This window comes from Camelina sativa, chromosome 19 (genome assembly GCF_030686135.1).
Source record: "Camelina sativa cultivar CO46 ecotype springtype chromosome 19, ASM3068613v1".
In the NCBI taxonomy this organism is placed as follows: domain Eukaryota; kingdom Viridiplantae; phylum Streptophyta; class Magnoliopsida; order Brassicales; family Brassicaceae; genus Camelina; species Camelina sativa.
This window is the reverse complement of record NC_141898.1, coordinates 7,344,268-7,364,412: the sequence shown is the minus strand read 5'-3', so window position 1 is coordinate 7,364,412 and position 20,145 is coordinate 7,344,268. Positions and strand designations below refer to the sequence as shown.

General features: G+C 36.5%; 5 protein-coding genes across 9 annotated transcripts; 3 read left to right on the top strand and 2 right to left on the bottom strand.

Annotated features, from left to right (window-relative positions):
* The first annotated feature begins 170 nt into the window (after window positions 1-170).
* Window positions 171-3,749, top strand: LOC104765425 (PX domain-containing protein EREX). Of its 4 annotated transcripts, none has more exons than XM_010489133.3 (10): window positions 171-668; window positions 817-927; window positions 1,016-1,114; window positions 1,227-1,313; window positions 1,387-1,495; window positions 1,625-2,301; window positions 2,400-2,564; window positions 2,647-2,889; window positions 2,989-3,207; window positions 3,288-3,749. In XM_010489133.3, exons 1-10 carry the CDS (start codon window positions 399-401, stop codon window positions 3,549-3,551), a joined length of 2,244 nt encoding a protein of 747 aa, XP_010487435.1. In that variant the 5' UTR covers window positions 171-398; the 3' UTR covers window positions 3,552-3,749. The 4 variants fall into 4 exon arrangements, with proteins under 4 accessions (XP_010487435.1, XP_087357576.1, XP_087357577.1 ...); XM_087501450.1 differs by having other exon boundaries at window positions 267-668; window positions 1,377-1,495; XM_087501451.1 differs by having other exon boundaries at window positions 267-668; window positions 1,198-1,313; window positions 1,377-1,495.
* A 97-nt stretch (window positions 3,750-3,846) lies between these two features.
* Window positions 3,847-5,134, bottom strand: LOC104767540 (uncharacterized). Its single transcript, XM_087500992.1, has 3 exons — window positions 5,128-5,134; window positions 4,584-4,877; window positions 3,847-4,492 (listed from the first exon to the last, which is right to left on the bottom strand). Exons 1-3 carry the CDS (start codon window positions 5,132-5,134, stop codon window positions 4,002-4,004), a joined length of 792 nt encoding a protein of 263 aa, XP_087357118.1. The 3' UTR covers window positions 3,847-4,001.
* Window positions 5,135-6,117: 983 nt separating this feature from the next.
* LOC104765423 (uncharacterized) lies at window positions 6,118-6,936 on the top strand. Its single transcript, XM_010489130.3, has 2 exons — window positions 6,118-6,465; window positions 6,623-6,936. The coding sequence occupies exons 1-2, from the start codon at window positions 6,238-6,240 to the stop codon at window positions 6,815-6,817; spliced, it is 423 nt and encodes a 140-aa protein (XP_010487432.1). The 5' UTR covers window positions 6,118-6,237; the 3' UTR covers window positions 6,818-6,936.
* On the bottom strand, window positions 6,904-9,087 carry LOC104765424 (PTI1-like tyrosine-protein kinase At3g15890). Of its 2 annotated transcripts, none has more exons than XM_010489131.2 (4): window positions 8,762-9,087; window positions 8,222-8,366; window positions 7,863-8,125; window positions 6,904-7,784 (listed from the first exon to the last, which is right to left on the bottom strand). In XM_010489131.2, the coding sequence occupies exons 1-4, from the start codon at window positions 8,800-8,802 to the stop codon at window positions 7,196-7,198; spliced, it is 1,038 nt and encodes a 345-aa protein (XP_010487433.1). In that variant the 5' UTR covers window positions 8,803-9,087; the 3' UTR covers window positions 6,904-7,195. The 2 variants fall into 2 exon arrangements, with proteins under 2 accessions (XP_010487433.1, XP_087357574.1); XM_087501448.1 differs by having other exon boundaries at window positions 8,757-9,068.
* Window positions 9,088-11,367: 2,280 nt separating this feature from the next.
* LOC104765422 (topless-related protein 4) lies at window positions 11,368-19,500 on the top strand. Its single transcript, XM_010489129.3, has 26 exons — window positions 11,368-11,608; window positions 11,925-12,037; window positions 12,341-12,520; window positions 12,635-12,748; window positions 12,935-13,093; window positions 13,187-13,364; window positions 13,457-13,577; window positions 13,994-14,109; window positions 14,196-14,364; window positions 14,513-14,622; window positions 14,864-14,933; window positions 15,062-15,135; window positions 15,458-15,553; window positions 15,632-15,727; window positions 16,078-16,205; window positions 16,288-16,522; window positions 16,601-16,765; window positions 16,867-16,965; window positions 17,186-17,329; window positions 17,615-17,725; window positions 17,814-17,993; window positions 18,083-18,211; window positions 18,303-18,398; window positions 18,500-18,688; window positions 18,772-18,938; window positions 19,021-19,500. The coding sequence occupies exons 2-26, from the start codon at window positions 11,958-11,960 to the stop codon at window positions 19,214-19,216; spliced, it is 3,402 nt and encodes a 1,133-aa protein (XP_010487431.2). The 5' UTR covers window positions 11,368-11,608; window positions 11,925-11,957; the 3' UTR covers window positions 19,217-19,500.
* Window positions 19,501-20,145: the final 645 nt, after the last annotated feature.

Genomic DNA, 20,145 nt, shown 5'->3' with positions numbered 1-20,145 from the left:
TTCATACTCTTTCTAAATCCTATTGTCATTATCTCCTATTATTTCGATAGGGTAAATCACCTCTCGTGTTAGTGAAAATAATGCAAAGAGAAAAAAAAAAAAAAAAAAAGTAAATTTATATCATCTTGTCTGGTGTGTCATCCATCCCTCTTATCTGGAGCTTCGAACTCACGTCCGCGTAGCCCAAGTTTGTCACCAACCCAGTCAAGTCAACTACACGACGAGAACAATCGGTTTATATACAGATAGATATACCAAAACGCTCCGTTTTTAGACTCGGTTGCTATAAGCCTGTAATTAAGAATGAAAGAGAGCAAAATAGTTTTTGTTGATCGAGAGAGAGAAGAAGAAGAATCAAAGAGAGAGAGAGAGAGAGAGAGAGAGAGAGAGAGAGAGTGATGAATCTTTACGCGCACGATCTTTCTCTTCTCGATTTCAATTACGACGTCTCCGGTCCCTTCGCCGAGCAGCTATCTCGCCGCCACTTCCTCTCGCCGGGCCCTTTCTTCCAAGGAGACGACGACGATTATCGCCGTAATACCATTCGCGACGGAGCTAATGGACGACGAGAGACTGATACCGATTCTATGGTATCTCCGCCGCATCGCCACGACGGGATGTCTCCGTTACCTCTGGGGATGGATTGGAGTGCTCCTCCTCGTCTTTTGGTAAAATATTCATTTTCTCTCTGCAATATTAATCTGCTTCAATGTTCATGACTCCATCGTAGAGATTAAGTGATATGGTTTACTCTTGTACGTAGAACAGAGTAGGCTTTGGATTCTGTTTCTAATTGTAAAGTTTTTTCCCTCCTAGGAAGGACGAGACACGGTTTGGCCACACCATCCTCAAACTGGTTGGAGTTACTGTGTCACTGTCCCCTCTTGGGTTGGCCTTCCCAAATCAAGCGTTTCAGAACCCGCCGTGGTTTGTATATTTACACATAGCTGATTCTTTTGTTATAGTCAGTCATTCATGGTCTTTTATTAAGCTTTTTACTTCTGTCCTTTATCAGTTTTATAGAGTGCAAGTGGGGATACAATCTCCTGAGGGAATCACTTCTGCTAGGCTTATACTTAGAAGATTCAATGATTTCTTGGAGTTATATTCGTCGGTGAGTACTTTCTTTACTCAATACCCTTTTCTTACTTCTCTGGCTTTACTCATTTTATTTGTTTCTTTGGATGTGATACTCAGACATTGTAAATGGGCTATGGTGTTTTCAGATTAAAAAGGAGTTTGTGAAGAAAAGGTTACCCCAGGCACCACCAAAGAAGATTTTGAGGATGAAAAACCAAACACTTTTGGAAGAGGTAGATATCGATTCTCTCAACTTTTAAGATTAGTGACAGATAAAATATTCTCAAAATGTTTAGTCCATTGCAGAGGAGGTGCTCTCTGGAAGATTGGATGAATAGACTTTTGTCAGATATTGATATATCCAGAAGCGCTCTGATAGCAACATTCCTTGAGCTAGAAGCTGCTGTCAGGTCTTGTATGTCCTCTTCTTTTCCTTCTGTTTTTTCTCTCTTGTTTCTACAACGTGTGAAGAATTTCATTATGTAATGTTGTCTGAAAACCTATGTAGTATGTATTAATATGCTTCCTACTCTTTACTCTTCAGATTTTAGTGATGAATGTCAAGAAACTGAAGTTACCTCTGAGAACATTCCGACACTTCCAACTACCAGCAGCTCTGATGTTCCTGGTAGTTCATCAGTTATCGTGGATCATGGCAATGATTCTGCTGATGAGACATCTGATGCCTCAACAATGAATCATGACAAAGCTAGCCTCAAAAATCTAAACTCAAGGAATTCAACTTCTGAAGATGATGTGACTGATTGGCATGAATTAATCACAGAATATGGACTTCTTGATAAAAGTTCGTTCCGGGAAAAAATCGAATGTCTTTCTAGTACTAATGGAGCTTCAGAAACTGGTACTGTAACCGGAGGAGGCATTTCTAGTCGAGTTGGAATTCAGAGGTTGGATGGAAGTGACAGAAAGTTTCAAGAAAAGACCATTGAAAGCATTATAACTCCTGGGGAACCTGATTTAGTTAACCAAGGCTCTATCGATACTCAGGATGAAGTTCATGGAAACATGTATAGTGCGGTTGGTGTAAATACCGAGACTCAGAAGAATCCGGCTATTGTCTTTCACTCTGAGGAAAGACATAAGTTAAAGAGGGTTATTGATATGTTAAAGCAGAGACTTGAAACAGCAAAAGCTGACACGGAAGATCTTATCTCCAGGCTGAATCAGGAGCTGGCTGTTCGACAATTTTTATCAACAAAGGTATGCACAACTATCACATGTGTTTTTTACTCCTCTTTGTCTTTTAATCTTTGAATGGATGAAGAATTTGCTTTGCCTGTTCGGGCTTGGTCTTGTAGGTTAAAGATTTAGAGGTTGAACTTGATACAACTCGAGAGAGCTGCAAGCAAGGCATGGAGAAAACAGTTCTAGATGAAAATGAAAGATTTACTCAAATTCAGTGGGATATGGAGGAACTCCGCAAGCAATGCATGGATATGGAATCATTGTTGAACTCTATAAAGGTTTGTGTTTCTCTCAGTTTCTTTCAATGTAACTTCCATTTGCATTCGATTATAGATATCTTTCTTTATACTTGGCTTATAGGACGAGAAAGCACATACTGAGACTGCAAATCAGTCACTTGTTCAAGAAAATCAGATGCTGCTGCAGCAGATCAATGATCTAAGAGAAGAATTTGAGAATTTTCACATAGAACATGAAGAGCTGGAAGTGAAATCGAAAGCAGAGCTGAAAGTACTCGTCAAAGAGGTCAAGTCTCTCCGAACCATTCAATCAGAATTGAGACAAGAGCTTAGCCGCACAATGAAAGAAAAACTGGAGATGGAGGTAAAAATGCTCTTTGCAGGAGATTTATTCAAGTAAAATCTTCTTCTAACAATTGGAACATCTGGCAGTTTTAACGCTTAAATCTTCTGCAATGTTCAGAGAATTGTTCAAAGGGAGAAGGATAGAGAAGAAACTGCAAAAACCGCAGATGAGAAGTTGCTGCATGAGTATGATGTTCTACAAAATCGGCTTCAAGAGTGCAATGTCAAGTTCCACATTAAGGAGGAGAGTAAGTTAATAATGGACTCATCATCTCCATCTGAAGCCATCGAGCTACTAGCAACATCTGATAACCGAATAGGTCTTCTAATTGCTGAGGTATGTTTAACCAAATGCTTTTTTCGATACTGAGTTTATGCATGTTGAGACACAAAAAGTTAATGTTTTCTCGAAAACAGACGCAGCTTCTCTCAGAGGAAGTGGAAAAGCTGAAGCTAACATCAGGAGGGCATCGTGGAACAGACGATGTGGTAAGGAAGATGCTGACAGAGGTTCTGATTGATAATGCCAGATTAAGGAAGCAGGTTAACTCTGTTCTTCGTTGCTCTTTGTCCGCACGTGAAATCTCAGTTAGAGAAGCCGGAATAGAAGAGGAAGTAGAAGAGCAAGAAGGAAGTATTGATCTAGCAAGAAGTGTTATGAGCAAGATCCTTGAGAAATGATTTTGTCAGGTTTTTCTTGAAACTATGCTGACATATATTGTTATATTTTGTCAGGTTTTTCTTGAGTACACATGGTTTTATCTTGTTATAACATATATTGTAATAAACTTATGAATTCCTCCTATTTGTTATACACTTTATCTTTGTATATGTAAAATTTGTAGTAGACATTTTTGTTCCTCGAGTTTACCAAACAAATAAGCTTCTTTCTTGTAGAGCAGTGCTAAGATGATTCTCTCGTGTTATCTCGGTTACATGCTATGATCCTTTACAGTCACGAAATCGTTTTGCATCCGTTCAAATTATGCTTAATCAATTGCTCTGAAATATATCTTGACATTTCGTCTAAGGACTGGTTTCATCTTACAAATGTGTTGTAAGGAGTATTGTATTAAGCAGGCTAAAAAGAAAACAACATTCGTATAGAGTATCATGCTAAAAAGTTTGACGTTATATTCTTCTTCTTCCTCTCTTACGACGTGGCAGCAGCACACCCTCATGTTCCAAGACCAATGATGGATCTAAGTGAAGAACCATTGGTATCACCATGTCATATCCTAATTCGTATAGGCCAAATTTAGTACGCATGCCTCTTTTGATGTCTTTTGTCACTAACCGCAGCCTTTTTGTTGCGACATCAAGAGAAACGATACGTTCAGGTAAATACAGGTAAACGATAAGAGGATTGGTTGGATGGCAAAGTAAAGGATGTGGAAAAATGATCCGCTCTCTTGTTTCTGGAGGCTGCTTTCTTATGAAAATTGACATGACGAAAGACATATCATGTTGCTTAGTTGTCTTTAGATTATATTCCCGCATGTAGTCTTGTATCCAGCGAATACCAGAAACCATGTCTCTGAAATAGACAGATTCGTGCTCTTGTTTCCACAGGGATTGTTTGTAATCCACGAGTGTCCAAATAGAAACGTGGTGATGATCATCTAGAAAACACAGAGAGAGAAAATAATTAAGAATCATCAATAGTTTCTAGCTAGATTTATAATTTCAATGTTAAAGGTTTTAGTAACTCACTTGGAAAGGGATAACAAACGAGCTGAATGATGCGTAGATGGCCCATGGAGACGGTTAATGTCTCTGAAACGACCGCATCATCACCATAAGAAGCATGGCGCATCTCTTGGCAACGATGGATGATGATGCATTGTTGCTTATATTTAGGGTTATAAGCAGGTCCGTCGTGGGCTAACCAATGTAGAGCTTTGTTAAAGTTCAAGGCCTGGCAATTCGTTGGCCACCATCCGGACTGTGACCAAGGCGGATGCTCGATAGTATAGACGTTCCATATTCCGCGATTAGAATCCAAGACTTGAAGATTAAGCAAAATCTAAAAGAGAAAAAATCAGAAACCAAAATCCAAAATCTAAAATCTAAACCAAAAACCATCTAAAAACTAATAATCATTTATGACCTAGATTTGTCCAAGTTCCTTAGATAATCTAGAAACTTCAATAACTAAACGGTGTCGTTTAAAACATTGTCGCTTTATCAAATGGTGTCGTGTCATCAAAATTAAACAATACAGTATTAATTCAAAAACCATCTAAAAACTAATAACCATTCATGACTTAGATTTGTCCAAGTTTCTTATAGATAATCTAGAAACTTCAATATCTAAACTATGTCGTTTAAAACATTGTCGCTTTATTAAACGGTATCGTCTCATCAAAATTAAACAATACAGTATTAATTGCCTTTTAAAAAATTTATATTGTTGTGGACTAAAGTAACAAAGTAGCATTATTTTTTCCGAAAACTACAATTTTGCTAATCTTTTCTTCCTTTTTTTTTTCCTACCGAGAAGCTCGTATTAGTTTAAGGGAAAAAAATTGGGATTATTTATTTCTTTAACTCTGTCCGAGAGAAACAACTAAGCTAGAAACAGGTAAAAAAAACTTGTGAACTTACAAAAAAATATAATATTACCAGAAAAGAAAAAGGAAGGGAAACAAATTTAAAGATTAGAAGAATCTAATGAGAATATTTAAGACTACTAATTAATTATTTAAGTGATAGACGAGAATAGTAGTCTTAAATATTTTCATTTGAGAACATCTTTTCATATTATGCATATTGATCCTTCTAGGTGGTTAATCTTTGGTACCGAGCACTAGAAGGACTCCTAGCACTCATCATTGCTCTACACTCGTTCATATTTGGTCTGTGGGATACATATTTGCCGAGATGTTCAGGCAAAGGCCCTTAGTTCCTGGAGACGCTGAGGTCGATCAAATCTACATAGACCTTGTCAGGCTTTGTCGGTAACTTCAATCATCCAACTTTCTTGTGTATATTAACAAGTGGAAAGAACTTGTCTGCAATGATATCTCAAGGAATTCTTGGAACATTCTCAACGTGAAATCTAAATAGCATTATGGATCATGAAAGCTCCTATACTTTTGTCCAAATCCCAATTAAATGTGTATAAAAAATCTTGTACAAATACGCTCGAAATCTCTCTATTTCGTAGTGAAAGTGAATGAAGACGCAAACGTGGGTTGGGGCAGAGCGTTTGCGTTTAAGACGCGATTATAAAGTTTCAAGAACCGACGCAAAACGTGAGATGTGTTTTTTATTAGGTAGGCGTCGTGTCTCTCTTATCCTCTGTTCACGCCATTCACAAGACTGTGTGTGAGACCACTTTAAAACGACTGATTTAGAGAGAGAGATGTCAGCTTCTGTCTTCGTCCCCGGTATGGCGATTGGAGTTCCAACGCTTTCTCGTTCGAGCTCTGTTCACCGGAGCTTAGAACCCACGAAGAAGAAGACCATAAATTGTATCAAATTCGCGACCATTTTTCGAAATCCTTCAACCGGTTTAGGGACAAAACGGTCACTTCGCGTTACGGCTTCCGATGACCGGTCAGAACGAGCCGATAACGGTCAAGGAGTTCAGGTCAGTTCTATTGGAGCTTTTTTTTTTCTTTGTATCAGAGGGCGCAAAGAATTTTCAAAATTATAAATTAGCCCCTATGTTTTGGATTTGATCGAAAACGTCATTCAATTTGTGGACTCAAATAATTCAAATATACAAATAAGTCCTCTGTCTACAGGAGGACTTAAACTATTTGTTGAAGCTCGGAGCTGGTTCAGTGGCAGGCGCAGCTATAATCAAATACGGATGTGTCTTGTTCCCACAGATCACAAGACCTAATCTCACTCAAGCCCTCTTCATTATCGTTGCTCCTGTTGTAATCTCTGTTATCCTTTTGATCCTGTCATCTTCTTCCTCCAAGAAACAGAACTGATTGTGAAAAAATGTGTAAATCGAATCTAATTCAGCTCATTGTGAAAAAGATACTCTGTGACTGTTGGTGGTGAGAAAGTTTCAGTATAATCCAGAATAAAAGATTCAATATTTGTAGAATACCAAAAGTATCACAATTTGCCTTTTTATGTGCCCAATACCACACCTTACAAATTCCAATATCAGTGATCAAATCAATGTTATGAACCAAGATAACACACCAAAAATAATAAGCAAGACCTCTGGATAATGATCCAGTGATGGAGAAAAACTAGCAAATATGAACAGAAGCTTGTAAAAAAAATAATCCGAGCAAATAAATCTCTGTGCCTAGCCATTCCTATTGTTGTTGTTGTTGTTGTTGATGATGATCCTTCTCTTATGAGATCACATCTGAGCTTTCCTCTGCAACCTGCTCGCTATTGTTTTCATTCTTGAAGAGAGGATTGTCTTCAAGTTCAGACATTTTCTCCTTTGATTCATTCATCAGCATCTCCACCACTTGAGACATTGTTGGTCTTTTCTCTGGCTCTGTCTGAGCACACATTAGCCCCACCAATACTACTTTTTTCAGTTTCTCTTCCACATGTTCCTCGCCAAGCCTCTGGTCAACGATTTCACCAAACTTTCTTTCATAAACAAGTGGTAAAACCCACTCGGTTATACCCCGCGTTGTTGTTGGGTTCAGCCTTTCAAGAGGTCTCTTACCACTAACAAGTACCAGCAAAAGGATGCCGAAACTGTACACATCGCTTGTTTCTGATTCTTTTCCTGATGCAACACATTCTGGTGATATATACCCATTATTACTACTTTTGGCTTTGGTAGCTCCATCTCCAGTATCATCTGGCATCAACTTACCATATCCAAAATCTGTAACTCGAGCTTCGAATTCAGAATCTAACAACACATTGCTAGCTCTCACATCTCCATGGATTATCTGTGGGGTTGCGTTGTGGTGTAGGTACCTGAGCAAAGACAGAAATTGTCAGAAACTTATTGACATATCAACCTTAACATAACTTGTTTTAGAATTTGAGACTCACGCAATGGCCTGAGCAGAGCTTATAGCAATCTTCATCCGCTTGGACCAATCTAGAAGGCATTCAGCTGAATGCTGGCCATGAAGATGTGAAACCAAGCTCAGATTCGGCATGTACTCATATACAAGAAGACGTTCTTGTCCTTCAGCACAGTAGCCACGAACACTCAACAAATTCTTATGACGAATACGAGCAAGAATCTCAACTTCCACAGCAAAATCAATCTCCTCTCTGTTACTCCATGCCTTCAATCTCTTGACTGCAATCTGTAAGAAGACACAAAATTATCAACATCACAAGATCAAGTTTTAACAAGAAGCAAGTCCTTAGATAAAAAAAAGAGAAAAAAAATGTTTAGTTACTTGTGATCCATCCCAAAGCTGACCCCAATACACACTACCGAATCGACCTTCACCGAGTTTGTTATCGTAGTTGAAACTGTTGGTGGCCGCATGTAGTTCCTTCAGTGAAAATATCCTCCAAGATGGCTCTGTCTTTTCCTTCTTCCTGTGTGATTGTGACATCAAACACCAAACTTAGTATCCTCAACAACCCTTTTTTTTTTAAGATCATTCATCAATTCATTTAGAAACAAACAAAAAAATTATCAAATGCAGAACAGTTGAATCAATCATAGCAGCTTTGAAATGAATAAAACTACCCTAATAAAACTCTCAAGGATCAATCAGGTCATATATATAGTGATGAAGATAAAGAGAAAGGAACAAACTTTACACTCAAAATAAGCTCCAAAAAAAATTCAAACATCCAAAATTGATATGGAATCATAAACCCTAATCACCATAAACCGATTTAACCAACAAAACACATGCATCAACCCAAGAAAGATAAAAAAAAAAAAAATCAGATATTTCGAGTCAATGAATCAAAGATTACATTACCCATCAAATCCTTTTCCACAACAGCTATCAAAAAGTTGCATCTTTGAACAAACCAAAACAAAAAAAAATTAATCAGCTGCCTCTGTGTTTAGATTCTTCGTCGTAAGGAGAAACAAAAATAGTAACGCTTTTTTTTTTTTCCTGGAGAAGGTAACAGCAAAATAGAACAAGTCTGAGTAGCTCTATTTTCGTGTCGATGTGAGATTGATGAACAGAGAGAGAGAGAGAGAGAGAGAGAGAGAGAGAGTAATTTTGGTCTTTTTAGTATTTTTGCACGCTTTCACTTTTTTTTTTCCTCGCAGCAAATAATAAACAAAAAAAATAATGCAGATACGAAAAAATAATTAAATAAAATTGTAAACCAAATGAAGAGATTTTTATTTTATTTTATTGATAAAACAAGAATTAACATTTTGAAACCCGTTGTGAAAAGGTAGGCACTAAATGAACATTTTGAACGTTGAAAAAGTGTATATTATAACTTCTTCTAAATACTTCTTTTTATTAAAAAAATGGTCGAATGTATTTTGATCTTATAAAATTAGAAGTTGTTGTTGTCATTGTTTGAGGGTCGGCTGATGATGTGTGACGACAACTCATCGAGACAATTTTTAATTCGATGTTTCAGATATCAAACAAAGGAAACAGAAGAATTGTCCAAAACAAAGAAAGACTTCGAAGATTCGACGATCGTTTTTAATATTAAAGAAAGAAGATAAAAATCTGCCTAGATCTCTGGTTACAAAAAAAATGAATTAAAGTGATATAATAACATAATGTTTAGTAGTAATAAATTGCTAAAATAATCAGCGATTTTGAAAAAAAAAAAAAAAAAAAAATCAGCGATCAGAAAAAATGGAATGTTTGTACTCAAATTAAAAAATCTGTTTGAGGTGAGTGATTGCTTTCACTCTAACATGGGCTTAAGGAATCCTTCGCTAATTAATTGCAATGATGGATAGTTTTGTAGTTGTCATTGACTCATTGTCAAAGTGATTTGTTTAAGGGAAACCATGATAATTGTGACGAGATTTGAAGCCTTAAATCTTAATTGGGCCAGTCTTATTTCCAACAAGCTAGACTTAATCTCAATTGGGCCAGTCTATTTCATGTGTAATAATAATTGTGTACTTTCTTCTTGTAAATTTACTAATTTGTTAACTTGGTGTGGTTGATAATTTTAACACGTTTACACAATCATCCTTAAAAAAAAAACAGTAGCTTTTTTAATCTATTTATGGAATTGCATTCAAAACCGTTTTAAAAGGCTATTATTGGAGAGGTGAATTCTAAATTCATATGAAATTGTAAATTTTAAAAATAAAAAACATAGATTTTGAAATAACATATTTTATCTTTGGATTTGAATCTTTCTATTTTACACTTTCAAATTCATACAAATCTATTTAAAACATACTGTGGATTTTGAAATCCAAAAACAAATCATTAAATAAATAACATGAGATTTTAACAAGTATTTGTAAATCATAGAACCAATAACACATAATTTTTATAAGTATTTTAAAATCAATAATTGAATAACACATGATTTTTGTTTGGATTTCCAAATTCATTAAAATCATAGAACCAATAACCCCTCTTGGAATATAAATTCCTCTTTTTTGTGGGGATTATTTATTACTATAACAAAATAGAAGAATACAATTCACCCAAATATATATATATATATAGAAGAATACACATTTTTTACATTCATGTATTTTGTTACCTACCACCACATATGGTTAGGTTTATATTTTCTAAAAAGTAAATAGTCCAAAAAAAACCTTTAAATTTTTTTTCTTTCTTCTTTTTGTAAATAAAAATAAAATAAAAGGAAATTAACAGTTAATATATTCTGATTTACTGATATTTTTCTGCAGTTCAAAAATATAAAATCCTTTTTTTTACATTAAATTAATACTCCTTCTGTTTCATAATATAGGATGTTTAGAGAAGTATTTTTGTTTCATAATATAGGATGTTTCCAACTTCCTATGCAACTTTTAGATTAAATTTATATTTTATATTATACAGATTTGTTTATGATTAGTTAAACTTTTTAAAAGTAACTATTTTTTAATATGTGTGTTTTTACTAAAACATTCTATATTTTGAAATGGAGGGAGTATTACAGAGGGTTAGTGGGATCCACGTGGTAAATGGATAATAGTAAGACAATTATGGCACTAAATTCTTCAACACACAGAAAGAGAAACAAACCAATTTATCAGATTCTCTCTACTTTTTAATGTAATGCTTTGAATTTTGAAACCAAGGAAAAAAAAAAAAAAAGAGAGATACTAGTAATTAAGCTACACACTTACATACAAGTTACAACGTCGAAAGCTAACGAGAGAGCATTAATATTGACAGCAGTGATGTACTAGATTCGCAACAACATAAATTACACGTCATTCAAAAAAATAAAACTATGGGTGGGGTGCGAAGTAGATTAATATTTTTTTTCTTTTAAGCTTTTTATTTTATTTTAAATTTTTTGGAGTTTTTAAATTAAATTCCTCTATCTACAAAATACACGCTTCTATTAAAGTAAATAATTATTTTGTAAATATATAGACGCCCAACGACCACACAATTAAAGAATAATAATAAATAGAAAGAAAGAACAAATAAATCCAAAAAAAAAAAAAAAAGGAAACTCCGAAAACGAGACAACATCAGAAAGAATCGGCATAAATAGCCATCATCCTCTCCCCACGTCTCTCTCTCTTCTTCTTCTCCTCCAAAGTCGTCTTCTTCTTCTTCTACGCTCTCTGCTGCTTCTCTCTCTCTCTCTCTTTCTTTGTTCAAAGTCAAATTCAACCAAACCAAACCCACCACCAGGTATAATCAATAAATAAAAACTTTTTCTTTTTAATCCTCCTCCTCGGGAGCCTCTCTCTCTCTCTGGTATATTCTCACACGTGCGCATCTCGTGCCACCTGGAGAGGGGGATTCGCTTCTTCTCTTCAATTCGATCGATTTCGTTTTTTTCTTAGATCTGTTTTTTTTTAAAATTTTTCTTCTTTAATAATGGGTGTGAGGAGGAGGAGGTGGAGGAGGAGGATGTGTTTATAATTGAAAAAAAAAAAAGAAACCCTAATTCTCGTTATTGATGAGTGTTGTTGTATTGTGATCGATCTGTTTGTTACTTTTCAAGACTCTCTCTAGTAGCAGAAGAAGAAGATTAAGTATGTCGTCGCTCAGCAGAGAACTCGTCTTTTTGATACTTCAATTTCTCGACGAAGAGAAATTCAAAGACACTGTTCACAGGTTTTTGTTTCTTTTATCCCTTGCTGATACTTTAATTTGGTTTAATTGTGGTCCTCCTGCTTTGTTTTAATTGTTGGGATTAGAGTTTAGTTACTACTAGTGTTAACCGAATTGTGAATCTCTCTCTCTTTCTTCTTTTTTTTTTTTTTTTTTTTAATTTTGTATTTAATCACCATTATTATTAAGTTCAATGCGTTTTGTCAAGTTGTGATTTTTTGATTCTCTGAAATTATTTGTTTTTTTTTTTTTGGATTTTGCTGAGGGTTTGTGTTGTTGTGTGTGTGTGTGTTTATTAACGACTAGGTTGGAGAAGGAGTCTGGTTTTTTCTTCAACATGAGGTACTTTGAAGACAGTGTAACTGCTGGTGAATGGGACGATGTCGAGAAGTACCTTTCTGGTTTCACTAAAGTTGATGATAATAGATACTCCATGAAGATTTTTTTCGAGATTCGCAAGCAGAAGTACCTTGAAGCTCTTGACAAGTTTGTTTTCTTTTATTTGCTATAAAATATCAAAAGTGATGAGAGATTTGGGCTTTGAGGGTTGATATGTTCTGTTTCTTCTTTTTTTTCTTTTTTCTTTTTGGTTTTCTGCAGGAAAGACCATGCCAAGGCGGTTGAAATTCTTGTTAAGGAGTTAAAAGTGTTCTCTACTTTCAACGAAGAGCTTTTTAAGGAGATTACCATGCTTCTAACCTTAACCAACTTCAGGTACTTTCTTTTGCCCTTGTATTTTATGTTCTGAATTTTAAGTATGGAAGAGAGAAATTTTAATGAATTTGTTTGTTTACCATGCGTCTCGTTGGTTTTGTTGATCACTGGATTATTGAAAAGCATGCTCTTGTTGTGATGTTCATGTTTTGTTATTAATTATCCATTTTTCTTGCATTGTTCAAGGGAAAATGAGCAGCTTTCCAAGTATGGAGATACTACATCCGCAAGAGGTATTATGCTTGGGGAACTTAAAAAACTCATTGAAGCTAATCCTCTCTTCCGAGAAAAACTTCAATTTCCCAGTTTGAAGAATTCTAGATTGAGAACCTTAATAAATCAAAGGTACAAGCTTTTTTTTTAATTTTAATTTTTGCTTCTCTCCCGTTTTTCTTTTCGTACAACAACTAACTGAATGTTGCTTCTGCTATATCCTAGTTTGAACTGGCAGCATCAGCTTTGCAAGAATCCCAGACCTAACCCGGATATAAAAACACTCTTTGTTGACCACACTTGTGGGCATCCAAATGGTGCACACACTCCTTCCCCGACAACTAACCATTTAATGGGTTCAGTCCCTAAAGTTGGAGGCTTCCCACCATTAGGTGCTCACGGTGTAAGTTGTTCTAAGATTAAAGCTATTGTTGGAATTTGGATTAGTTTTTATCACATGAATTTAACTTTGTAGTCTATATGCTCTTGGTACAGCCATTTCAGCCAACACCAGCTCCTCTCACAACATCTCTCGCAGGATGGATGCCTAATCCATCGGGACCACACCCTACTGTTTCTGCTGGCCCTATCGGCTTAGGTGCCCCCAACAGTGCTGGTAATGTTGTCCCAACTAGTTTTAGATTTAGTTTACCTAAGTATTAGCTATATGGTTATGTAAGGTACCATCCCTTATTTAGATCACCATTGGTTGGGTGATTATTTGGGCATCTAGGATTGCCTGAACTGCATGAAGTGAAAAAAAAATACTTACTGTATCACATTTCTCAGAATTGTAGTGGTAAAGAGATAGAAACATGCTCATATGTGGCGTTTTGGTTAATTTTAAAATACTCTTGTTTTTGGGTTACACAGAGTAGCAAAATATTTGATTTAATGTGAGATAACCTGAACTGTTCTCTTATGTCTCTATTTACTGCCATTTTTTGTAGTCCATAATGTAGAGATCTATTTGTGTATGTTTGCCAATTAGATACCTTATCATAATCTATATTCATCATTTACTCCTTGCAGTGTCTATGTTAAAGCGTCCCAGGACTCCTCCAACTAATAGCCTATCAATGGATTATCAGACGGCAGATTCTGAAAGTGTGTTGAAGAGACCCAGACCTTTTGGTATTTCAGATGGGGTAATAATGGCTGCTTATTTGTTTTTCGGCTCAAGTTCTCTTCTTTAATATCTTAGAAGTCACAGTTTTCTTTGAACATTTTGCAGGTTAATAATCTTCCAGTCAATGTCTTGCCAGTCACATATCCAGGGCAAAGCCATGCGCATGCAACTTATTCTACTGATGACTTACCCAAAAATGTTAGCAGGATTTTGAGTCAGGGTTCTGCCATTAAGAGTATGGATTTTCATCCAGTACAGCAAACTATGCTCCTTGGTTGGTTTTCTCTTCTGAAGCACGCACTCTTCTGATTTATTCTATCTTATATCATAGAATCCTGCAAAACTTGGATCAAGACAGCACAAATTTATATCTTCTCAGTACAATCTACTAACACTATCTTGTATTTACATTTGTTTCCTAGTTGGCACCAATCTTGGTGATATCGCAATATGGGAGGTGGGTAGCAGGGAGAAGCTTGTTTCTAGAAGCTTTAAAGTTTGGGATCTTGCTGCTTGCACAGTGAATCTTCAGGTATAGTTCCTCTTTTTATTTATCTAATGTAATAGTTAAAGGAGAAATCAAGTCGAATATTTGTTGTTAGTAAGTTAAAACGACAGAGGATTTTCTTCTCTTTCTAATGAGGAACAAATCAAGGTTAATAGTTAGTTAGTTATCTGATAGCTCATAAAAGCGTTCACTATTGCCATGTACTATATCAAGGACATCTTTTCCTTTGGCTGACCCGTTGTCTGATTTTATTCTTGTGCATAAGGCTTCACTTGCTAGCGAGTATACTGCAGCAGTAAACCGAGTTGTTTGGAGTCCTGATGGAGGTCTTTTGGGTAAGCCATTCTGTGGTCTTGTGTTCGTATTGTTTAGTCAAGTATTTGTGTCCCTCCTGGGTTTAGGACTCGTCGTCGTATAAATTTTATTGTAAATCAAGTGGTGTAATGTCTACTTCCTATTTCAGGTGTTGCATATTCAAAGCATATTGTGCATATATATTCATATCATGGTGGCGATGATTTACGGAATCATCTAGAGGTTTGTCTCTTACTCATGACTTTATATATGATTGTGAGGTTGCACCAACTTCTGTCTCTTTTCCTAGTAGGTGATTATCAATCCTCTTATGTTTTTTGTGATGCTCAATGTTATATCTGGATATAGGCATGGAATCTGTTCACTGGAAGAATTTATAGTTCCCTGGATTCTGATAATATAGTTTTTATTTATTTTGGGTCCTGTTTGTTATTATCACCTAGCAGCATTCTTGGATCTTTGGATATATGTTTATCACCGTTCACGATTCTTGGATCTTTAAGAGTTCCCAACACGCTGATGTTTTTTTTTGTTACCATTATAGATTGATGCTCATGCTGGTAATGTCAACGATCTTGCTTTCTCCCAACCAAACCAGCAATTATGTGTTGTGACTTGTGGAGAAGACAAGACAATCAAGGTTTGCATCTTCGCGTAATTTCTTACATTTATATTATGAGACCATCTTGCTTCTAGTATTTAAATGCTTTCTATACAGGTCTGGGATGCTGTCACCGGAAATAAATTGCACACCTTTGAAGGTCATGAGGCACCTGTTTACTCAGTGTGCCCACACCAGAAAGAGAATATTCAGGTAGTGTAGAATGCATAAAGTGTCTCTTGCTCTCTATTCTAAGGCATTCCATGAGATGAAGTAGATTTCCCAAGTGTCTATTTGGTGTTCTCTGCTCAACCAGAATTTCTAATTTCCATTATTTACAAAGAGACAGATACATGTACAGATGCTAATAGAAGCATCTGCACTTTTGCAGCGCACTCTTTCTTCAATGATTAAGCTTGATACTTGTTTTCGTGTTCTGTATAGTGATGTGAGCAATTTTTTGTTTCGTGCTCTACATTTTTAGACTGCGCGCAAGCTGATAGGTTATTTTGACCATTGAGATCGTTATAATGGGGATTTGATCTTTTTTTTTTTTTTTTCAGTTCATATTCTCAACTGCTGTTGATGGGAAAATAAAGGCTTGGTTATATGACAACTTGGGTTCTAGAGTGGATTATGATGCCCCCGGTCGATCTTGCACGGCAATGGCATATTGTGCTGATGGGACTAGGTAAATGATTCCCACTGTAATATTATGTTCTTTACGTATCCATCCCTTTGTTCATATTTTTATATCTTCTCGTTTGTTGTAGATTATTCTCTTGTGGTACTAGTAAGGAGGGGGAATCATTCATTGTTGAATGGAATGAAAGTGAAGGAGCTGTGAAGCGGACTTATCTGGGACTAGGGAAACGGTCTGTGGGGGTTGTCCAGTTCGATACCATGAAGAACAAGTTTTTGGTAGCTGGTGATGAGTTCCAAGTCAAATTTTGGGATATGGATAGTGTTGAACTTTTGAGTACAACGACTGCAGAAGGGGGGTTGCCGGTAATGATCTATTTCTATCTCAATTGCTGTTGTTTAACTGACCTTTGAATGAATTGGTTGCTAACTTCATATCAATAGTCTTCTCCTTGCTTAAGGATCAATAAAGAAGGAACTCTGCTGGCTGTCTCAACTACTGATAATGGAATTAAGATACTAGCGAATGCTGAAGGTTCCAGGATTTTGCACTCCATGGCAAACCGTGGCCTTGACAGCTCTAGAGCTACTCCTGGCTCAGTCGCAAAGGTAAACACTTGTCATCTTATTTTACTTTTCTGCTCTGTCTGGGCGCAATCGCAGAAATGAATAAATAAAATCTGATCTGAATGCATGATTTTTGTTTTTAGGGTCCTATTGGGGGCACATTTGGCACTCCAAGTTCAAGCACTGGAATGAGTCTATCAATGGCTGAAAGAAGTGGACCAGTGGCATCTGTTACTGGATTGGTAATTCCACCTGTAAAACCTTTTAAGATACTTTGTTCGTTAGATATTTTCATATTATCCCATTGGAGAATGTTGACCATTTAAAATGTCCACTTTAGTTTCTTTAGTGAAGTTGACAGAGATCAAAGCAGAACTGTTAAGTTCATGAAAACACCTCAAAAGATAACTCTGGCACTTAACCGAAATCCTGCTAAGTTCATTCACAATTTTTTGGTTTTAGAATGGAGATAATCGCAGTATGCCAGATGTCAAACCAAGAATCCCTGATGAAGCAGAGAAATCAAAGACTTGGAAGCTGACAGAGGTCAGCGAACGATCCCAGCTTCGTACTCTGCGGCTTCCTGACAGCCTGCTACCAGCAAGAGTATGTATCTAATCAATTTTCAAACATGTTGTTTCCTTCCAACTAGGATGTGTTCCAGTCCTTTCCTTACAAGAATTAGTATATGCCTATTTCTCCCCTCCCATAAGAGCTAAAACAACTCCCTTATATTATAGTATATGCGATGCGAGTCTATGATCTAAAGTCATTTTAAATTCTTTGGATATCTAAAATTAATTTTCCTTTGCATGATCTTATTTTTGGAGCCCTTTGTTTGGCCACTCTCTTCTTATCTTGGTCATGATGTCATTTTGTTTCTTAATGCAGGTTGTTAAGTTAATATATACAAATTCTGGAGGTGCTATACTGGCATTAGCAGAAAACGCTGCACATAAATTATGGAAATGGCAAAAGAGTGAGCGAAATCTTTTGGGAAAGGTACATCATTGCCATTTTGATTCAACATCTAGTGTCGATTTTGGAATCTAATACTTACAGCTTGTTGTATGTTTTTTTACTTGTTTAGGCAAACAGCAATGTCCCACCACAGCTCTGGCAACCATCTAGTGGAGTACTAATGACAAATGACACACGGGAGGGAAACAAAGAAGATGTAGTTCCATGCTTTGCGCTCTCAAAAAATGATTCGTATGTCATGTCAGCCTCAGGAGGAAAAATTACCTTGTTCAACATGATGACTTTTAAGGTCCCTCCATGTTCAACTGACGTCTGTACCTCTGTTTGGCTTTAAGCTTTGTTTTTGCGCACTTATTTTATTTTTTGTTTTCTTTGCAGACGATGACAACATTCATGGCGCCACCTCCAGCAGCGACTTCCCTTGCCTTCCATCCTCAAGACAATAATATTATTGCTATCGGAATGGATGACTCGTCTATTCAAATCTATAATGTCAGAGTCGATGAGGTATCCCAAACTGAAAGTGTTAAAAGGACTTATAAGTTTTTCATGGAAAAAAATATTTAAAACAGCTTTTTGATGGTAATGAATCATGCAGGTTAAAAGTAAATTGAAAGGTCATCAGAAGAGAGTGACTGGTTTAGCATTCTCAAACGTTCTAAATGTTCTTGTTTCCTCTGGTGCTGATTCTCAGGTATGCTTATATGCTGCATTGGTTGTAATATATTCCCGCTGCCACTTCTTTCATCTGCGGTGTTATCAGTTTCCTAAAATAAACGGTTTTTATCTGTGTAGCTTTGTGTATGGAGCATGGATGGATGGGAAAAGCAAGCTAGCAAACATATTCAAATTCCAAGCGGGCATTCGCCAAACCCACTTGCTCATACACGCGTTCAGTTCCATCACGACCAGACACATGTGCTTGTTGTCCATGCCAGCCAGTTAGCCATATATGAGGCTCCTAAGTTAGAGAACATGAAGCAGGTCTGCTGCTAAAATGTCTCATAGTGCATTTGTGTTGTTAATGTCCTTAGCGGACTGATATGTTTCTTTTCCTCTTAATGCAGTGGATTCCGAAGGAGTCAAGTGGTTCAATCACAGATGCTGTATACTCATGTGATAGCCAGTCAATCTACGCAGCCTTTGATGATGGAAGTGTCAGTATCTTGACGGCAACAACATTGCAACTGAAGTGCCGCATTGGTCCCAATTCATATTTGCCTTCAAACCCGAGGTAAGAATCCTCTGCTATATTTCAACTTTTCCTAGTGTTGAGACCAATTCAACATCAGTAACATCTGTTCTTATTTGAACAGCTCGAGAGTATATCCAGCAACAGTCGCAGCTCATCCGTCTGAACCAAACCAATTTGCAGTTGGACTAACTGATGGTGGGGTCCACGTGATCGAACCACCAGGTCCAGAGGGGAAGTGGGGAATGTCCCCACCGCCAGAAAATGGTGCAGGACCAAGTGTCTCCTCAGCACCCGGGTCAGATCAACAACCGAGGTGAGGCTGAGTCTGTTCACCAAAAGCTCGCATCATGTAGCCTCCCAAGTCATTATTATACAGAGGAGAGCTCTGAGATTGTAGGTGATGTATGTTCTTACTTATTCATAGTAGGTGAAAGGTGACTCAGCAGTTTCTTCCATTAATTCTAGTGTTTACGAAACGGATTTTTTCAAGATTATTATTATCATTATAGAGTTCTCCTCCCAACAATTTATTTATTTAGATTTCAAAGGTTTGTAGACAAAGATTTGATTAGCCAATTCAGATAATTTCGTTGTTTGGAAATGTAGGAGAGAATTATCAAAAGTTCTAAAACATAAATTAAAAATCAGACCAAGGTCATTCTCTTCTTTTGAGATTCAGTAGGTAACTTCACATTAGTGGCCAAACCAATAGGCAATAGCTTCAAGAAACCTAATGAGATACCAAGTAACGTCGAGCTACCACCACTCGAGTCCATGCCTGGCCGAGAACTCGAATGCATGATGATTGTTATGCCACCCCTCGCCAAGTGTGAAAATCGCTACCGACCTAATTTATACATCATCACCAATTTAGTAATTATTAATTATTATCACTATTTAAGTAATTAGTTAGAAAAATACGATTTATTAAACATGTTTGTAAAAGTACCAATTGTTTTTGGAAAAGTCAGGTGTGTTCCAAGCTCGTGTTCCCCATATATGGCAAACTGAGTTCACCAGAAAAGTCAGGTGGAGTCGAACCGCAGTTGCAACACCCTGCCATTGCCAGCCTCTCAAAATTTCGGTTCTACTTATGTTCGAAATAAATTTTTCTCATCCCATGACTAAGGTCAAATAAATTAGAGAAATACTCTAAAATAACACTAAAACAAGTTTTATGGATAATTGTAGCACACATTTCATAAATTTCTAAAAATAGCATTATCTAACACATTAAAATAGTTAA